This window comes from Plectropomus leopardus, chromosome 7 (genome assembly GCF_008729295.1).
Source record: "Plectropomus leopardus isolate mb chromosome 7, YSFRI_Pleo_2.0, whole genome shotgun sequence".
NCBI lineage: Eukaryota > Metazoa > Chordata > Actinopteri > Perciformes > Serranidae > Plectropomus > Plectropomus leopardus.
Genome location: NC_056469.1, coordinates 9,223,246 through 9,244,271, shown reverse-complemented (window position 1 = coordinate 9,244,271; position 21,026 = coordinate 9,223,246). Strand labels below are relative to the sequence as shown.

General features: G+C 41.8%; 1 protein-coding gene across 1 annotated transcript; it reads left to right on the top strand.

Annotated features, from left to right (window-relative positions):
• The first annotated feature begins 498 nt into the window (after positions 1–498).
• sall3a (spalt-like transcription factor 3a) lies at positions 499–16,506 on the top strand. The gene is made up of 4 exons (XM_042490592.1): positions 499–1,807; positions 10,415–13,564; positions 14,093–14,430; positions 14,863–16,506. The coding sequence occupies exons 1-4, from the start codon at positions 1,726–1,728 to the stop codon at positions 15,292–15,294; spliced, it is 4,002 nt and encodes a 1,333-aa protein (XP_042346526.1). The 5' UTR covers positions 499–1,725; the 3' UTR covers positions 15,295–16,506.
• Positions 16,507–21,026: the final 4,520 nt, after the last annotated feature.

Below are 21,026 nucleotides of genomic sequence, written 5' to 3'. Positions count from 1 at the left end.
CATGACACTATAATATATATATATATATATATATATATATATTGTGTGTGTGTGTGTGTGTGTGTGTGTGTGTGTGTGTGTGTGTGTGTGTGTGTGTGTATAAAATTGTGATTATTGTCTCAAACTGCATATCCAGTGGTTGCCACCGTGCGTAAAATGCCCATAAACTAGAAATAAAGTTAACATAAAGGGGGGAAGTTGTGATGGAAAGCCTACCGTGGAGCCACAAAATCGCCGCTCTCATAAAAAAAAAATACTCTACGAGATTAATATGACAGGCTATCCCTTACAGGCGGTGGCTGCTAAGAGCTGTGAGATATTATATGATGGGAGGTCAAATCTGGGTGTTCACACTGGAGTCTGAGGACGATCCATTGAACAGCAACGTGGTGGTACATCCTAGTGGTGGCTGAAAGCAATGGGCTGAACCTCTGCTTGGGGGTTAACTCTCACACACAGCGCAGTCCCCTACACACACGGAGCCATGCCCAACACCGAGAGACCGATAGCGCGAGTGGTCTGCCAGAAGATAACTCCAAAGTTGGCTTCGGTATGAGCCCGCGAGCCGAGCGAAGGGGAAAGGCACTGACTGATGATTTAATTTGGAAAACAAGCCGTGTTTGAGTGTTTGGCCACTAGATATCAAGAAAAAGGTACTTTTTTTTTGGAGAGCGCACCGAAGCGAAGGCGCAACCGGGAGCTAAAACACGGCGAGAGGAGGACGAGGGGGGACTCCATCGCGATCAGAAAGCACCGACTTCTCTTTTTTCGGGAGTTTTTGATCACATTGAGGTGTTGTGAGTGAGAGGGGGGACTGCTGTTGATCGCGTGTCTCGGAAGAGGCGCGTCAAAGTTTGGAGCGGAGCTGCGCTGTTAGAAGAAAAAAACTGGTAACAATTTACTGTTATTGTCAAGAACTTTGCTCGTCCACTTTCCGGTTATCGAGGTCGAACCGCAGCTACTTTACCGGAAACATGTCCATCAAGAGAAAACTTTTAAGCCATCTCAGAGACTGTAAACATCGCTTCATTTAAATCCAATTCAGAAGGAGGTGTTCAGCTTCGGCAAAACAAAAAAAAGTTACCCAGAGAGAGAAAGCACGAGAACTGAGCCAAGATCTCGAGACTTTATGAGAAGTTGTGATGTAAACCGGGATCATAAAGGTCACAGTGATGAAGATGAGAGATAGTCGGAGAAGAAATCCTCAGCACTTGTGAGCCAGTGCGCTTCATGAGAGGAGGGGAGAAAGGAGCCTGGCGTGAAGACCCCCCCGTGAGCCGGGCATAACAAGAGATTTGGTGTGTTGTGTTGTGTTGTTGGGGGAGGCTGGATAGTAAAGAGAAAAGAGACGGATAAAGTCTGAGAGTGAAGCGGCTAATTGCTTAGTCCGTCCCTCATTACCATATCCAATGCGCGTCCGCTGGACTCTAGCCAATCCTCCCCACCTTCACACGGTGCCATTAATCGCGAGGCATTATTCACTATCGTAATTATTATACCGACATGCGCAATCCAACGCACAGCAACAGCAGCGGCGGCAGCAACACTGGCTAATTTCTTATATTTTTTTTCTTCTTCTCTTCTCCCCCCTCTCTCCGCTAACAGACTATTTGCGAACTTTTTTTGAGTGTGTTGATTCATTCGCTCTTCGCTGATGTATCTGCAAAACGCAGAGACATCACGGAGCGCAAAAGCAGCAGCACCGCCAGCACTGACGCCAGCAGCATGTCCCGACGCAAGCAAGCCAAGCCGCAGCACCTCAAGTCGGACGAGGATCCCGCACTAGCCGGAGTGATTTCTGAGCACGGTGAGTGGATCTGATCAGCTGAGGTCTCTTCTTTCAAACAGACAACTTCCCCTCTCACAGCTCTGCTTTTCACTAGTGTTGTCTTTTCACTTCACCCTGTTTTAGGGGCTTTAAAACTTATTTAAGTTGTACCTCAAATGAAAACTCGTTTGGATTTTGTTGGATTATGGCTGGATTTTATTTTTTAAATATAAATGTATATAATTTTTAATAAATCGAGTATGATACAGTTATAAGTTCGTTCTAAAAAGGCATGGAAGTGTACGATTCTCGTTTAAGAAGTTGTGTGTTTGTTTTATTCCCAAACATCGGTTGAACCTGCAGCTCGTGCAGGCTGCACCACATTATCGGCTGCTGGCTGAGAGGTGACTTTTAAGATTAATGTAACTAATGCATATATTCATTTATAACACTTTGCGGCATTTTTTATTAGTGCATGTGCTGGAGGCCTTTTTTTTAACAGACCTGTTATGAAATAGAATTAATTCTGAATTATATTTTAAAAATCGGAGTTTTTTTTTTTAAATACGTGTTTGAAATCTTATACAATTGACTTTGAATGTGCATGTGCGCGCACTGAAATCTATGCACAAACGTGCATACACACACGATTTTAGAGGTAAAAAAAAATACATTCTCTTATAGCTGTAAAATTCCTAATTCCGAGGATATAAAAGTAAATGATACAACTGTGTAAATATATATTTTTATTACTATTTAAAAAAAAATAGAAACAAAACCGATTAAATTTAATTTTGACATTTAATTTTGCTTAGTTTCTTATCCCTCAGCGCCTGTCTGGCTCTCCGAGGAGCAAACTGCGGATTCTGTTGCAGGTCGAAGCCTTGTTTTGTTATGGAAATGTTTTTGTTTACCCCCCTCACATAAATTTAGCACACTTGATTTGTTCCCTTTTGCCCACAACGTCGACAAGATCGGTTGACAGGGCTCGTCCTCGCCATGTGGGGGGAAAAAGGGCTCATTCATCTTTTATTCTGTACTCAGCCTTTTGCGCAATAAAACGATCATTATAGAGTTAAAGTCACATCTTAAGCAAGGCGTAGTGCTGAAGGAATTACAGGAACATCTCGATAACTGTAGGATTAATATCATTCTTACTTTATAATGCAAAAATCATATTATAAATTCTTGTTTTTAATTTACAATTCTTTGAAATGATAGTATTTTTAATTGCTCTATTTTATAAAGGCATTTTGCAATAAATGTACATGAAAATAGTATATTATATATGAGGAATAAGATAATTTAATTTCAAATTTTATATAATTTGAATAAACACTAATCACAATGCAGTTTTTACTAATGATATCATCACTTTACCTGCATTTTACTTCAAATGATGTATTTCTTTTTGGGCATCCATAAAGCTTGGTACTCACAAATCACTGCTATTATTTGTCCTTCACTATCTAGGCTCATGTTGACCAGCACACACACTCTTTCACACTCTCTCTCACACACACACACACTTTGCAGGGCTACTTTTACAATAGAAATGCCTGATGTAATCTCTGGGGAGCAGCTCTCTTTGCATGGGGAAATGTTGGTGTGAGTGTGTGGGGGCAAACTGATGACTCTTGGCTCTTTTGTCCGATTTACTCTGTTGATTTTTGTAATTTCAGGCCGATTCACATTTGAACACAAACATTGTTGTACCGCTGAGATAACCTTTGCCAGATTTTGGTCAGAGATACGAAACATCCATCAGGTTGCTCTCCTGTAGGATCGTGGAATGAAAAGTGAGCTTTCTTTTCATAAAGTAAAATTGTTAAGTATTAACACACATTTAGTATTTCATTTAAAAATCATTTTGGCAATTTGGGATACAGAAAACATTAAGACGGATCCACCAAAAGAGGAAATAAGTGTAGAATAAGGAGAAATCTATACACACTTTCTACATTTTAACGCACACCTTCCTACATGCATGAGTAGCTTTAAAACAAACACACACACACACTGTGTTGTGGGTAACATATAGCATCTACGCCATTGTGCTTAAGACTGGAAGTGGCCGTGGAATGTTCTTGCCTGTCCTCGTTGGAGCACTATACAGGCTCACTTGTTTTCAGGACAGACATTGCAGCGAAACAATCCCAAGCCTTTGGCAGAGCACACTGAGCCCATACACACTTAGATAAACCTAATAATACCATGTCTCATCCAAAGCCACCTTATAGACAAGCTACAAATGTCAGACTGTCGGTGTATCATTGCAGCATGATCACATTCTCCGCTGCCTGTCGCCGTGGTGCAGCTCCTGACGACACTATCGATCGCTGGCCTTGACAAATCATTGCATATAATGTCGAAGGAATTCAAAAGTTCCAATCGTCAGTCGCTGCTTGATTCGGACTTAAAATCCATATGTGTTTGGGGGCTGGCGGGAAAGAGAAAGTCAAGCTTTTGAGCAAATTGTGCTCAAGGACACACTGTCCGTAGCAAATTTCATCAAAATAGACATTCAACAAGAAAATCAGCACACAATTTTAGGAGGCTCTGATGTAAACTTCTACTTGTGTGTTCACTTTTTTTTCTCCAAATCTTCATTTTCATCTGATTTTTGTATATGATTTTTGGTCCACTGCAGCTCAGTGGGCACCTCTTGAATGTGCTGCATCCCTGAAAAGATGAAAAACTAAAATCATGTGCCAACAAGCCCTTGTCTGGCATATCACCCCCCCCCCCAGGCCTTCCGGACACTTGCCCCCTGGGGGCATGGGGGTTGTGTGTGTGTGTGTGTGTGTGTGTGTGCATGTGTGTTAGGATGGGGAAAGGAAGAGGAAGGAGGGGGCTCTGCTTAGGAGTGCTTTTATAAAGCTTGCTGACTTAACCTTTGTCTAGCCCCGGCCAGCCAGGTCCTGCCGCTAGATGTCAAGCTCCTTGTACAATTAGAACATGTGTGCCGTTGACCTTGGCAGCACAGCTTACTCGTGTCCTAGAAAGTGTGAACAGCGACGGGCTTTTCATCTCGCCACAACCTCCTCTGCATCCAGTGTCTTTGAAGGTGTGCATGTGTGGGAGGCGTTGGTGTACATTTTCCACTTTTGCTTTCTTATTTAGAGGAAATTTCAAATGTTACATTTCCCCAGATATGGACGGAGGTGTACAGGATCAATTTCAACAAAGAAAAGTAATTACATATTATTAGTTTTATATTATTGGTTGTAAAAATTGTACTTTCTACATCTTAGGAGACACCTCTGGAAAGACATTTCGGTCATGCTTTCACTGAACAGGTGGACGACCACAAACATGGTTTCAGTTTTCATTTTTGATGCTTTATTCACACACATATTCACATTTACAGTCTTTTCTGAATTTTTAAACACTCTCACATGTGTTACATTTTCCTTTCTCTGAAACCTGTTTGAGGCAGGAATGTATGTAGCCACGAGGTGCAAAAAATATATATAATAAAGTGAGGAAATCCCCACTGACAGTGACAACATGGTTCCCCTGCAGTGGGGCTCTGTTTGGCTTTTGTTTTAATCCCCTCTCACCATTGGGTTGCAGGCCTCTGGACCACCCACATAGTTGTGCCAAAGATGTCTTCAAGAAGGCACTCAAATATGGCTGCGTCCTAATTACTGCTCAGCACTGAAAACACACATAAACAAGTAATATCCTGATTGAGAGGAAGGACTTGACAGGACTCTTTAACATTGAACAAAACGGCAGATTTTTGCGGATTTGAGAGAGAGCTAACAAGTCATCAGCTGAAGAGGTGCATTTGGTCATTAGTGCTCTTTCTGAAGGTGATTTGGTTTGTGTGTGTTTAGGTGATTTTAGCACTGATTTGTTCAGAAAGTAGAGTCAGCTAAGATGTTGCAGTTTGTGTGTGGAAAAAAAGTTGAATCTTTTTTAAATAGAAAATTTAGATCTAAACATTTAAATTTAACTGAAACAAATAGACAGAGTGTATTAAATATGTCTTTGGCCTGCTGAGCAGTGAGCGTCCATTAGATCCGAAATCCTCCTCCTCATCTCAAGCTCTTCTCTAAATCCACAGCCAGACACAGAGAGCCATCTTGACGGGCGACACAGTCATCTGGACAGAGTGCCGTCATTGAATACTGTATTGCGAATGCTTACACAAACAAATCGTTAATGTTTTGGCTGCTCAACATCTGCAGGCAATGACAAAGGCCTCTCTGTTAGTGCAGATATGACTGTACCACTCTGCAGCAGGGCTGACCAGGCCGATGACACACACGCACGCACACACGCACGAACACACACACACAGAGCTGTGCTGAGGACGCTCGAGCCTCTGCAGATCTAAGGATGCACAGGATCACTCGAGGAGATGCTTTATGGAAACAGAGACATTACTGTCCAGAAAATGTGTATGAAAAATATCACTTTTAAGGGATCTGCTAGTTTAAAAAATACATGCAAATATTAATAGATACAAATAGATGAATTAAACAGATTTAGTCATTTTGAAATGGGAATTAACACTTTGCACAAAAGCGCAAAATTATGAGTGGAATTTGAATGTAGCAGTGAAAAGCAGCAGTGCACACGCGCACAGTCCAAATAGTTTTTTGTCATATCAACTTAAATATGAAAAAAAATAAATAATGGCTTAAATAATTAATTTCTTAGAGAATAGAGTGGTGGATGTGTGATCAAGGAATTCCAAAATTGTTGAACCCAGCAGGCCTCTTTTTTTCCGCCCTCCCCTCCCATCTTGGGCAGGACCTCCAGTGATGCATCTCTCTTTAAGGATCCTAAGTTATCCCCAGATGCTTGAAAAGAATGCATTTTAAAGGGGCAGAAGGAGGGGCGGTTCTAGTAAGATGTAAGTGCAAGCCCTTTTGGGATATTACTGTTCTTACTGTCGGTATTAATGTTAATTAAAAGCTCACACAATTTGAGGAAGAGGTTTGAAGATGAAAATAGTTTAAATGTAAGAGAAAAAAGGGAGACACCAATGACCTTAACACACAATAGATGTTACCAGTGTCACTGTCTGTGTGTGTGTGTTCATTAAGTGAATCTGGAAATTGTTAACAGTGGAGCAAATTTGTAATTGCTCAATGCTTCGCTCAATGCCCAGCTCTGTGGCTTTCACAGAATCAGTGGAAAGCATGAATACCTCATCTGATATAATATGTCAGATTAGCGGTTTCAGTTAGCATGCCAAAGATTGCTGAGCGAGATAGTGGACACACAGATTCAATGTCCACAATCCCCTCTATTGAGTGCGTTCAGCTTAATATTTGCATCTGGGTAAATGAAGACTCTTAAAGGAATGAAAAACGGATTGGATTTTTTTTTCTATCCTTTCCTTTCTCATCCTATAGGAAAATCAATACCCCCCCCCCCACACACACACACACACACACACACAGACACACCACAGACACACAGACACACACACAGATTTTTTTCACTGTCTTACACACGCATAAAAACACAAAATGTCGCCTTTACACAGCTGCTCAACACGATGGCACCCCACTGTTTCAGCACAGAATGGTGATTTTGAATGCAAATTGTATTATTTTGAGCTCACTTGCATGTGTGTTATGATATTTCCAACAAAAGCATAAAGATAATTAAGTGGCACACTGGTTTGGCCTGTATTGAAATATTAAGTAATTACAGCAGTGTGAAAACAAGCAGAAACCACAGCAAAATCCCACATCTGCATCACTGAATGGCTTCTTAAATCTTTTAAAATTGGCAGTGTGCACATGTTTGAATGAGTCAGTGTTAAGCGATTAAAGGCATAAAATTCTTCACAATATATCTTTAATTGTGCTTGATATGAGTGTTACAAAAACACTGAAAATGCCAAGTTGGAAGGATATTTTCAAATTAAATTAAAAAAAACCTTGATTTTTAAATTAGGGAAAATAACAATTTCTGACTATTTTAGGTAAGAAAATTCATCTCTTAAAAGGGTAATATTTGAAAATAGAGGCCTGTGCAAACACACTTATACACACTAGTTATTTATTCTCCAGCAACAGCAAAAAGCATGTGTATGCTGCATTTTTTTAGGTGTTTATTTCAATACGTAATTTGTGTATGGTTTTTGTCTGTCTATGTGTGTGGAAAAACGTGTCTCAGTGTGTGTGTGAGGTCAGAGGCATACAAAGGCCCCCACTTGTAATTGTATGAATGAATAAAAGAGATTGACAGTAATACCATTCTAATAACTAATCAGCTCAACACAATGCCTACTCATTTGCGTTGACCTTTCAACCCCCAATTATGGAAATGAGTTCTGCTGTCCGCTGCTGGGCTAAGGAGATTTTTAGCCTGCTGTCACGTGTCTCTGACATTTCCAGCCACTTGCTCCTTTTCACTTGTGGTAAATAATGTAGTTTATAATGGAAATTAAGTAAATTATCAAGGTTTTTTTTTTTTGTTTTAATGGTATTTTTACACTGAGTCTGCTGACTTGTGACAGGAAAATCAAGGAGGGAGCTGACATTGATTTTGCAAAACAAAAATAATGCACAATCCAAAATGAAAGTATTTTACAATTTAATTTCCTTTAAGTTGTTTTTATCAGTTTTCTTTTCAATTTAACCTGGCTCTATACATGATTAAGTAAAATAATATCTTGTTTTGTCAGCCCTTCCCCCAGTGAGGATGAGAACACGGAGCCTGTCCAAAGCCTTTCTGTTGATAATTAATTAACTTATAGACACCAGACCTGGATAGCGCATGCCCCCTTTGGCCCCGAAATTACAGGAGGAGTGATGAATTTCTTTACTAATGAGTCACTGTAATTGACACAAATGCTTAATGTCTGCCTCGCCATGGCTCGCTCTGGGTTAACCTTTGAAATGAGCATAAGCACTGTATGAATCTCATGATTACTCACATGCAAGACACAGAAAGACCTTTAATGTTGAGTAAACATGTGCAGTCTGTAATGTGCTGTATTTTTTTACAGAGTTTTTAGAGGTAACATCATTCATGACACATCTCTTACATCCAGAGCTCAGGCCTGCTGGCCTATTGGATGAGTTGCACTTGTATAAATTGTGACAAATGTGTATATATGTAATCAATTACTCATGTTTTGTGTGTGTGTGTGTGTGTGTGTGTGTGTGTGTGTGTGTGTGTGTGTGCATGTTAAGATAAAGAGTCACATAATTTACATATAATTACAAACCTATTTTTTGCTCATATGCCCCCTTTTTTTTAAAAGAATTATTAACTCACCTATCAACCTAACCCTGTCTTACAGCTTTTTAGAGTGACTAACTGCAATAAATCACTTTTATTTGCAATAATGCCTATGAAATTGTCTTAATTTTATTTTTTTTAACGGTGTAAATCGTATATTCAAAAGTTTAATTTGTAGATAAATAGTTATATTACCAGATATATGCTGGGTCTTTGAGTGTAAACTGAACAGGAGACTGAAATAAAGTATGCGCAAGGTGCTGTGGCAGTGATTGAGCACACTTTCCAGTCGTAATGAAAGGGAAATGTGTATACAGCCTCAAACAACACGCACACACACACACACACACACACACACACACACACACACACACACCAAGTCTAACTGTGCTACAGCACAAAAAATAAATATACAAGGGAGGCCATTTTTACATGGTTTTGATCAGGTGTGAATTGGGTCCATGCTCAGAGCTTGTGTCGGCTTGTTTGACTCTTGATGGTTGTACGTGGAAGAGGAAGTGGCTTCCTACAACTGTGATTAAACATGTGTAACTAATCAGAGACTTTGCTGCCATGGCACTAGCATGTAATTTGTTGAGTCTTATTTCAGAGAGCATGGGAGAAGGAGAGAGAGAGACAGACAGACAGAGAAAGAGGAAAAGTAATGCTGGGAGTTTTGTAGCTACAAGGTTTTGTATTTCCAAAACATTTCATAAAACATTTCAGTGGGCATATTTTTAATTAAAGATATGTATATTTTTGAAGGGCCTAATTTAACAGTAAAAAAGAAAATGCAGAAAATGTTTAATAGATTCAAATGATCTCCACTTTCACTTTTGTCAACACAGTTTTCCTGACATCATAACAGAAGAGTGCCCCAATATAGAGTCCCTTGCTTAGATTCAGGGCTAACGTATTACCTTTGCAGCGCTAAATGAAAAGGCCCAGGCATTTGAAATTCAGGTGGAATGGAAATGACTGGGCTTGATAGCAGAGGGGAATCCTAATGGGGCCATCAAAGTCCTGATTTGTACCCAACAGATGAGGCAGCTGTGAATTGTATGAAATATTGGAAATCAATAGGTTCTATGGAATTTCATTAAGCGGCAGTATCCACAATTGATAGGCCCTCATAATTTGATGGATTGCACAAAGAAAATTATTAGCTGGCTCTATGGAGAGGGTGTGAATGCACAAACCTGGGTCTTGAGAATTGGTGAACTAGGGCAATTTGTTCAGAGCAAAAAAAAGAAAAAAGAATATTGATTTTGGTTATGTTAAAAGAGAGAAAAAAATCAAAGGTTAAATCTTTGCAGCACTGCACTGCAAAATATGTGTGGATTCTTTATTGATTATTTATTCATTAATTCTTCTGTTTTTTGCTCCCTCCTCCTTCTTTCCTACTCCCCTGACCCCCTCCCCTCTCTTTAGCCCGAGGTGAAGTGCTGGATGATGCCGACAGCGGGAACGAGAGCCGTAGCGGCAGTGAGGAGACGCATGTATGTGAAAAGTGTTGCGCTGAGTTCTTCAAGTGGTCAGACTTCTGTGAACATTTAAAGAGTTGCACCAAAAACCCCCTGGTGCTCATAGTGAATGACAATGAGAACACACCTAACCCCTCCCAAGAGTACCCTGCAGAGCTCTCCCCTGTACCCAGCAGCCCCAGCGAGCAGGCTGACAGCGAGGACCCCAGGGAGGGCAACCACAGTCCTGCTGGTGAGGGGGATGACATCCCAGAGACAGCAACCTTAAATGGGGTCAATGTCCTAGAAAAGGAGGACGAGCCGATGGAGCTCGAGCTTTCACCAGAGAAAAACATGGATCCTGAAGAGAGAGATGTGACGTCCCCTGAGCCAGACGGCTCCCTACCTCAGCTCAATGATGTCGTCCCCTCTACTGTTACAAGCTACACCATGCCAAGCACCAATGTTACCTTGGAGACCCTGCATGGCACCCGGGTCGCCGTTGCCCAGTTTTCACAGAGTGTCAGGGCGGCAGCGGGCAGTGGGGTTTCCACCATGGCTATTCCCATGATCCTGGACCAGCTGATGGCCCTCCAGCAGCAGCAGATACACCAGCTGCAGCTGATTGAGCAAATACGCAGTCAGGTGGCTCTTATGAACAGACAGTCTGCCTCACAGCCTGCTCTAAACCACCTTCACAGCAACGCTGCGGGAAACCAGGGGTCTGTATCGTCCTGCGCCCCTCCTGTTGCTAGTCAGCTCCAACTACACAACTTCATCACTCCCCCTGTCCATCAGCTGCCTGTGAGGTTGCCGGCCACTCTCAGCGGTCAAGGCCCTTCACCCCTGACCTCAGCAATAGAAGGGCCCCTCTCACAAACACCACAAAGTAGCACTCAGCAGTCTAACCCTTCAGTACCCAGCACATCCTCAAATAACTCGGTGTTTCCTTCACCCAGTGGTACAGGACTGTCATCTTTACTTCCCTCCTGCTCATCCTCAGCCACTAACAACAATATTAGCACTAGTAGTAGTGTAGCAGGAGGTGGTGGCATCAGCAGCAGCTCAGCTCTCCCCAGGAACTCCACAACCCCTCCCTCGCTCAGCCACAGCGGCCTCCTGAGCTCTGCCTCCAGTCTACCGCTGATACCTCACAGCTCATCCAGCAGTGTTATCTTCCCCAACCCGCTGGCCAGCATAGCAGCCACAGCCAATGCGCTCGACCCCCTCTCCGCTCTGATGAAGCATCGCAAGGGGAAGCCCCCAAATGTGTCTGTGTTTGACACTAAGCCCAGCTCCGAGGACCCCTTCTTCAAGCATAAGTGTCGCTTCTGTGCCAAGGTGTTTGGCAGTGACAGCGCCCTACAAATCCACCTGCGGTCACACACTGGAGAGAGGCCCTACAAATGCAACATATGTGGCAACCGCTTCTCCACCAAGGGAAATCTGAAAGTCCACTTCCAGAGGCACAAAGAGAAATATCCACATATTCAGATGAACCCCTATCCTGTGCCGGAGTACCTGGACAATGTGCCCACAAGCTCAGGCATTCCTTATGGAATGTCTTTGCCCCCAGAGAAACCTGTAACCACATGGCTAGACAGCAAACCCGTCCTCCCCACGGTTCCAACCTCAGTCGGGCTCCAGCTGCCTCCCACGCTGCCGAGCATGATGGGTGGTTTTGGTGAGTCTCCAAGCCTCACGCCGCTCAACAGGTCCCCTCAGAGACCGTCTCCACCTTCAAGCGAGTGTGCATCTTTGTCCCCTAATATCATTATTGACTCTGGCATGACCACTACTTCACCATCCCCAAAACCCAACCTAGGGAGTGATGCACCTCCTCTCTTGAAACCTGAAGGTGTTCTCCTGCCCCCAAGTTGCTCCACAAGGCCAGTAGAGAACACCACCACCACAACTACACTAACTCAAGTGGTCCTTTCCTCTACCGTCACCTCTACCACATCGTCCAACAGTGGCCAGGTCACTGAACCCATCACTAGCCCTAGCTCCAACCCTGTCTCCCATCCTGTCCTTCCCATGCTCTCAGACCAATTTAAGGCAAAGTTTCCATTCGGAGGCCTCCTAGACTCTATGCAAACCTCAGAGACATCAAAGTTGCAGCAGCTTGTTGAGAACATTGACAAGAAGATGACCGACCCAAACCAGTGTGTCATCTGTCATCGCGTCCTGAGCTGTCAGAGTGCACTCAAGATGCACTACCGTATCCACACTGGCGAGAGGCCTTTCAAATGCAAGATATGCGGGCGTGCATTTACTACCAAGGGAAACCTGAAAACACACTTCGGTGTCCATAGATCCAAACCCCCACTCCGGGTCCAGCACTCCTGTCCTATATGTCAGAAGAAGTTCACCAATGCCGTTGTGCTGCAGCAGCACATCCGTATGCACATGGGAGGGCAGATCCCCAACACCCCGGTCCCTGAGAGCCTACAGGAGATGGACACGGACCTCTCCTTTGACGAGAAGAGCTTAGATGCGATGAGTAATTATGATGATGACCTCCTGGATGAAATGGAGCAAGCTATGGAAGATGAAGCTGACTTGAAAGAGGGAGAAGTAGACCCATGTAAACCGTATTCACCTGGCAGCTCCCCACCAACTTCCATCATCTCTAGCATTGCTGCAATGGAAAACCAGATGAAGATGATCGACTCCACTGCCAACATGACCCGTTCATTTGGTCAGAAGCCCACGCAGAACGGCATCAGCTTTGGAGGAGAGACTGACTGCTTTGCCGCTGATTCCCTGTCAGGAGCTGGGGATGCTGAAGGTCAAAGCTTGGGGAGCCCGGCTTTGTCTGAGTCCTCTGGCTCTATGCAGCATTTGTCCCCAGCTCACAGCCATTCTGAGAGCCAGCGATCCAAGTCCCCAGCTACATTCAACAATAATAACAACAGCAGTGCCATGACAGCAGACGAGGGCCAGGAGAACAATGCATCTGGCTTGGCAACAGTGAAGTCGGAAAAATCAGAGACCCCATCTCCGCTTTCTGCAACTGAAGGCACCGGGGCCCTTGACCTGACTGCCACTCAACCTGGCAGGCACTTTATCAAGGAGGAGAGCCACTTCAGCATGCTGTTTCTAAATAGAGATCGAGGTGTGTATGTGCAAAGTCAACCAAAATGCAATGCATTACATCAAGTGAATTAAATATCTATACAGATTTAATGTCTGGTTATAATTAAAATCAATGCACTCATGATGACAATACGTACTTAATATAATTTACATTATATTAATTACGTATTGTCATCATGAGTGCATTGATTTTTTTTTTTCAAGGCCGGGTCCCCAAGCTTTGACCTTCAGCATCCCCAGCTCCTGACAGGGAATCAGCGGCAAAGCAGTCAGTCTCTCCTCCAAAGCTGATGCCGTTCTGCGTGGGCTTCTGACCAAATGAACGGGTCATGTTGGCAGTGGAGTCGATCATCTTCATCTGGTTTTCCATTGCAGCAATGCTAGAGATGATGGTTCTGAATACATAAATGAAGAAACTTTTCATTTATATATATATATATGGTTTTTACAGAAAAATGTAATTTGTACATTTTTGAGTCTGACCTATTCAGTCATCTTGTGTCATATGATCAGCAATCTGATGCTAATATGACTTCTTCTTTTTCAGGGCTGAGCACTCCCAATTTGGCCAGCACTGCATCAAACATGATTAAAATGGAGATGAATGGCCACGGCAAGTCGGTGTCACTGAGCGACAACTCTCACATGCCCGTGGGCATCCAGGTCCCTGCCGCAGCGCCGCAGACCACCATGAGCCCCAGCATCAACCCCATGTTGGCTCCCCCACCTCCTCGACGCACTCCGAAGCAGCACAACTGCCACTCGTGTGGGAAGAATTTCTCTTCAGCCAGTGCTCTGCAAATCCACGAGCGCACACACACTGGGGAGAAACCTTTTGCCTGCTCTATTTGTGGAAGGGCTTTCACCACTAAGGGCAATCTGAAGGTACAAGGCAGTTTATTACAGCATCTATTAGAATTTTACAGAAATGGGGTCATTGTGGTTAAAAAGATGCATGCCATGTATGTAACACTCTGAGATTGGTTCCTTCTTGTTTTTTTTACTTCCGTGCCCTTAATGTCAAATTTAGTATCAACAATTATATTGACTATTGAAAATTTTAAAGTATTGAATTAAAGTTAGAAATTCAAGTGTCATGACAACGCTAAGCTGCTGCATACCTTCAAAGAATGCAATCTAATATCAAATTTGAATTCGCCTCAATGTTGAAATTAATGCAAGTTTGTTTTTACATTGATTTTAGCCTTTTCCCTTCCATTCCCATCCATAGAATGTTTGTTTGTAGGCCGATGGTGTGTTTGCCTTGGTAAGATTTGCAGCTCATGATCTTCCTTTTTATCCTCTTGCTAATTTTAGGTACACATGGGAACACACATGTGGAACAACGCTCCAGCCCGAAGGGGTCGACGACTGTCTGTGGAGAATCCTATGGCCTTGCTGGGCGGAGATGCTATGAAGTTCAGTGAGATGTTCCAAAAAGATCTGGCGGCTCGGGCCATGAATGTCGACCCAGGCTTCTGGAACCAGTACGCTGCAGCCATCACCAACGGGCTGGCCATGAAGAACAATGAGATCTCTGTGATCCAGAACGGGGGCATCACCCAGCTGCCCGTCAGCCTCGGCGGTGCGGGAATCACCTCCCTGGGACCCATGCCGGGAGGACTGGACCGTGTTCACACCGGCAGCAGCCCTCCCATGACGGGCATGGAGAAGGCTGGTCTGGATGTTGGGGCTGCCCGACCCTTCTCTAGATTTATGGAGGAGAACAAAGAGATTGGGATCAATTAAAAAGACTTTTCTGTACTATTCCAAGGTAGGCGTTCAGCAAAGACTAAGAGTCTAACAAGAAGGAGAGACACTGCTGATCCAGTCTGAACTCATGCGTACTATATTATGTACAGATTAAATATTTTTTGTTTGGTTTTGGAAATATAGTATTTAGTATTGATTAGAGGTCTTTGCCTTTCACCCATTCCCTCCTCACTTGATATTTCGCCTATACGAAGAATACTTTGTCTCTTGTTTGAGAATATGTCGTCTTGCAAGATTTGCATGGTACTTATTGGTTTTTATCAGTATGTTTGACTGCTTTTATGACTTCCTTTGAAAACCAGGATCCTGCCTCATTTACGATGGGCAAGCATCTTATCTGGACAGGACTAAAACTGTAAAGATATTTGTTTATAGACAGCCTGTCCTTTGTCTGGCAACCTTGTTTATGATTGCTCTTTTAAATATAAAAGGGCCGTGGATAGACTGAAGAAAAGACTGAAGTATAGTGTTTCTGTGCTCGCCTGATTTTTTTTTCTCATGAACTAGAAAACTTGAAAAAAATAATGTTTGAACTATTTTAATCTTTACATTTAGTCTCCCAGCATTGTCTTATAATATTGTCCTGTGTCTTTAGTATTTATGATATTGACAAAAAAGCGGGTATACAAAAATATATTTAATGGCCCAAGCATTTTATTGATCCATTTCTTTTCTAAACTGCAGGCTTCACTGATGAATATCTCTTTCAATAAAGACAGTATGTCGTTTGAGTTGAACAACAGAGAAAATGGTAGGTTTTATTTGGATATCTGTTGAGACTATATGTATCTCATTACATGGTAAAGAGGCTAGAGATATCCGAAGCTGCTACGACCACAACCCTGCTTTTAACCTTTGTAAAAAGAAAAAAGAAGTGATCCTTTTGAAGAAATATCTATGTATAGAAATACAGACAAATCTAAAACAGGTATGCATATTTTGTATCACATAAAAATAGACATCATGAGTTGAGAGTATTTGTCATGTTTGTGAATGCACTTTTTAAAAACAAGACGTTTTGTCTGTGAGTTACCGTTAACCTTTTGACTGAGCTATCTATCACGTGCTGTTTTCATTGTTTCCAGCGTACCACTCCTACAATTTGCAGAGTCGGTTCTCTGTTATTGCATCTGTGCTACTCGTCAGAGTGCAAACTCATCACTCAATCAAAATCTTCTTGAATAAAAAAAAGACAACAGGTGTGTGTTTGAATGGTTTCCTTATCTGCATCACGTCTTTCCCTTTTTCTGTTTCTCTTTCTTTTATTTCCATACATTAAAACTGATATACCAAATTCATAGTTTAAATCATTTACAAGTTATTGTTATTTATTTGCATATTGTTATCTAAATCTCTCTTTTTTTTCATTGATGCATAATACTTTTTTACTACTTTGGAGCTGAAAGGATTAAGGCAGAAGAAAAGGTTCAAGCAGGAGATCTTGGTTTGCATTATGGGCCGAATTGAAAACCACAACGTCTTAACAGACTTTGGGAAAAAACAAAAGTAATATTAAATTGTATTATCATGTAAATTATTTTAAAATATTTCCTGTTTAATATTATGCAAACAACGTTTATATGTAAGATTTCACAATTAACATAATTGATTAATTAATTAGGCAGAAATTTGTTTTTCCTTTGTGGGTGCTCCAAGACTATAGCCTATTTATTTTCATTTTTTAAAACATATTCCCCAGATATTTTATGGTGGTGTAGGCCAAAGGTACCTTATAAAGACTCATCAAAATTCATTCCATCAAAAATTACTTAATTTTCTCCCTTTGTTAAACCTTTATTCATTGTTATTGCTATGCATTTTTTTAATTTGCAAAAAAAAAATAATAGGGATAAAGATTGCCCTATTTACCTTAGATTAATTCTGTATGTGTAGGGTGTGCGCGTGTGTGTGTGTGTGTGTGTGTGTGTGTTTGTGTGGTCTCCAATATGGACACATTAGTGCAAAACAAATCATACAATTGTAGCTGATGATTTGCTGTCCTTCCATTACTTTCTGTTCCATACACCTAATAAATTATGTCAGAGCTACAAAAAAAAAAATAAATTCCGAAATTACGCTAATGAGATTAATCCAAGTAAAAGCTGATTCTGTTTATCAAATCAACAACAATCTTACAAAATAAAACTAACATCAGAATTTTTCTATATTTTGTTTTGAGAGAAAGAGAAAGAGAATCTCGATCATGGCTCTTCTCACAATACTACAATAATGAATGACAAGAATTAGTGTTCAACTGGGCTAATGTAAAATCCCTGATGAAACAAAACCATGATTACCTTAAACTCGCTATGGCTGTTGTGTAACAGAATAGTAGCTTAAGTAATCACATGTTCGTGTGTGAGACAATCTTTGTTTGTGTGGCAGTGTGTCAAGGCGTTTCTCTTCATAACTAAGATGCCTTCCTGTGCTGCTGTGGCAGCGTACACATATGAGACAGTGCTGCGTCTGGGTTGTCTGGATTAGTGGCGTATGCCGTGTGGGATTCGATGAAATCATCATGTGTGTGTCTGTGTGAACGGTAAAGCAATGGTGGCCTCCTCCCAGCATTCAGCCCTCCCCGTGCAGTTTGACACATGGTCCACATGTGTGCACACACACACACACATTCTCACACTCCCACACAAATACCCCTGTCCTCACTTTCTCAAACATAAAAAGGACAAAGCAGAATTACACCAAATATTTTCAGAGATAAAGGGAAAAAATATCCCTGCTGTGAACAACGTGCATCCACATCAGGTGCAAGATGAAAGTTACTGCTAACTTTAATCATTGAGAACAAAAGAGTTTTTTAATGTTTATCTGTGGAGTGGCACATGTGATTCACTTGATCCTGAATTCCTCACCATATGAAGTAAGATTACCATGATTTAGAGTCATTTTCATGTCAGTCGGTAGAACACAGTAATAAATCATTCTTGGAGGCAAAAATAAAAATAATTAAAACAACTCTGAATGAACTAATCTGAATTCAGTGTTTCCTCAATGTTGACCCATCCTATCAATTTAAATGAATGGCTGTATGGTTTCTACCAGGGGCTTCTGTGCAGCTCATATGTTCGAGCCAGCCTGTGGTTCGAGTTGTTAGACGTGAAAACTGCCTGAGCCACTTTGAAAACCTTAAAGCAGCAAAAATGTAATTATATGTATAAGGAAAAAGATGTATTTTCAGGGCAACAATGTACGGCATTGGCTTCTTTTGCAAAGCCAGTAGGCCGAACGACACATTATTCACTGCAGCTGAAGCGATTATGGTCCATCAAAGTCCAGCTTACATCAGCTTTCACCACTGAGCCATAAGTGTTTATTTTTCTGTTATTTTTCTCTTGACTTTCACACACATATTACTTTTCATGTTAAGGAACGGGAGTTAAGTCTGCCCTCAGGAGCTCTTCGGGGCTGATTCGGTAATGCGTGCTGCCGTTTGTGAGCCCATTGTTTGACATTGCACTGTCAGCTGATGGCACAGGCTTAGTCAGTGGAATTGTCAAGTAATGAAGAAATTTCATACTGACTGTTTTTCTCTATAAAGGCACTTATTTGGCTCATATTTGGGTAGGAGCAAATTACATTCCACTCATTCTTGGACTCATGCGCTCGCATTTAGCAAATGATTTTGCAGGCAGCCAGTATACATGCATGTAAAGACTGTTGTTTGACATCATAATGGTGATTCTTCTCAAATGTATAATTTAATTCAATAGGCTCCAGCTTCACAGACGTACTCTGTGAAGGAGGGCCTCAAGTGATTTCAATTATGATGCCAACATGGGGTTAAATGAGGCTATTAATATGACGCTGTTGGATTGTTATTTCCATTAAAAAAAAGATTTTTTTTTGCTGCTATGTTACTTTTTTTCCATTAAGCAATACATTACAATGGAATGTCCGACACGTGAAGCGCAATTTCATTTTACTGTTCAAAACCAAATGTTTATGAGCAACCAGGGGAGTGCAGACAAGGAATTATTCGAGGTGTGTCCATTTAAGAGGATTTTAACAAGTATAATTTTAGACTGAGGCTAATTATCTACAAGTTAACATAGCATTCCATCTATCTTAGATTTTTTTTTTCTCTTTTCATGAAATGTGGCAGCTTTCCTCTTTGTTCAGCACTCGGAGCAAATTGTCTGGCCTTTCTTTTTTTGTTTTTTGTTTTATCTGCACTTCACTCGTGTTTGTGTGCTACCTGTTTGAAGTGAATATGTGTGACATTTGGGGCATGGCACAGTGTGAACAGACAGGCCATCATTGGGACGGGGCTGTCGGCTGTTTGTTTAATGCCCTGCCTACTGTGAAAGTCTCCCTGAAACAGGCGCAGTAAATATCCCCATTGATCCAGAGGCAGGGGGCCCTACGATGATGTAGTGGCGAAGAGCCACAGGAGTAAATCTAACCGACAGTAATCCAATCCCATTCTCAAGGCTCTGGGATCTTAGATAGGTGCTTTAAATCCAAAAGTATGCCTTTTTTTGCACAATTTCTCTGCCTTTGTTGGTGCTGCTCTTCCTCTTTTTTTTGTTCTTGAGTCAATAAATAGCTTGCTGGGGTGCTTCACTTGCTATCCTTTATATTTGTTTAAAATCAAAGTCCAGTAATGAGTTTCATGTTTATTCCAGTTACTCCCATGCTTACTTTTGCTTGTCTAAAGCATGTGTGCATCCACCTGACGAACAATCTCCAAAGTTAAGAGAGTGTGAAAGGTGTGTGCGAGTGTTTGCGTGTGTGTGCGATAACACTCCTCAGGTAATCATGTTCTCAGCGGATGGTAGAGGGATACACTGGAAACTCTGAAACCCCATTAGGCTGGAATTTCCCTTTGATGGCCAAAAGCTGCCTACCTAGTGCTTGACTGGTTGCTTGGCTGCTTCAGCAAGTGTTAGTTTTCATGCAGGGCTCTCAAGATGACAAAGTTACGCACTCCAGATCCCCTGGAATAGGATTGTGTGGTTTACAAATTCAAATTCTTTCCTGTATGGATTGTTGAGAGTTGCTGAAGCGTGGCGCACTATAGACCTGCAAGCATTTCGAAACATTAACAGTTTGGTGCAGAGAAGGGATCAACAGTTGGGTATTGCTCACCAAAGAAGATGCCTGTGGTTAGTAGTTCACATCAAAACTCTTTTTAATGCACTTTACCGCATGCATCCAACGTTAGTCGTAGTTATTATTGTAACCTAAATTTAACACCACTCACCTCAGAGGGTGAAGAGAGGGAGTAGGATTCAGGAGGTTGGGGGGAAACATCACTATTAATGTAATTAATAAAACCACAGTTTTAATGGGCAATAGTGCCATGACAGTTTAGACATTCATGTACATAGAGATGAAAATGCAACTGTTTTGTGTGCCTTTTTGTGTGTAATTGAGTACAGCCTTCAGTTAACCGCTCCATCTCGTCTTTGAGGAATGTGAGCAGAGACTTGACTTTTGCTCACTTCTCATAATACTTTTAAGTTGATACACCTACTAGGCCTCTATACTAACAAAGAGGCACTGTATATCCATCTCTGGAAGTCTAAGTGGTCAGAAGCAGGTTGAAGGACACTTCTGTTGCCATGTCTCCGAGGTCTAGTCAAGGGTGGGGGTGTCTTTTGCAGTTGGCCACTTTAAGAGAGCAGAGGAAAAGAAGCTCAGAGAAAAGGTGGGGGTGTTTTGGAAAATCAATGAATGCGTGGAACATAGTG

Excerpts from the sequence above, each read along its gene's own strand:
- sall3a (XM_042490592.1), top strand. The coding sequence starts at position 1,726 with ATGTCCCGACGCAAGCAAGCCAAGCCGCAGCACCTCAAGTCGGACGAG. Across the intron at positions 13,565-14,092 it reads GTTTCTAAATAGAGATCGAG|GGCTGAGCACTCCCAATTTG; the intron begins GTGTGTATGTGC and ends CTTCTTTTTCAG. Across the intron at positions 14,431-14,862 it reads CCACTAAGGGCAATCTGAAG|GTACACATGGGAACACACAT; the intron begins GTACAAGGCAGT and ends TGCTAATTTTAG.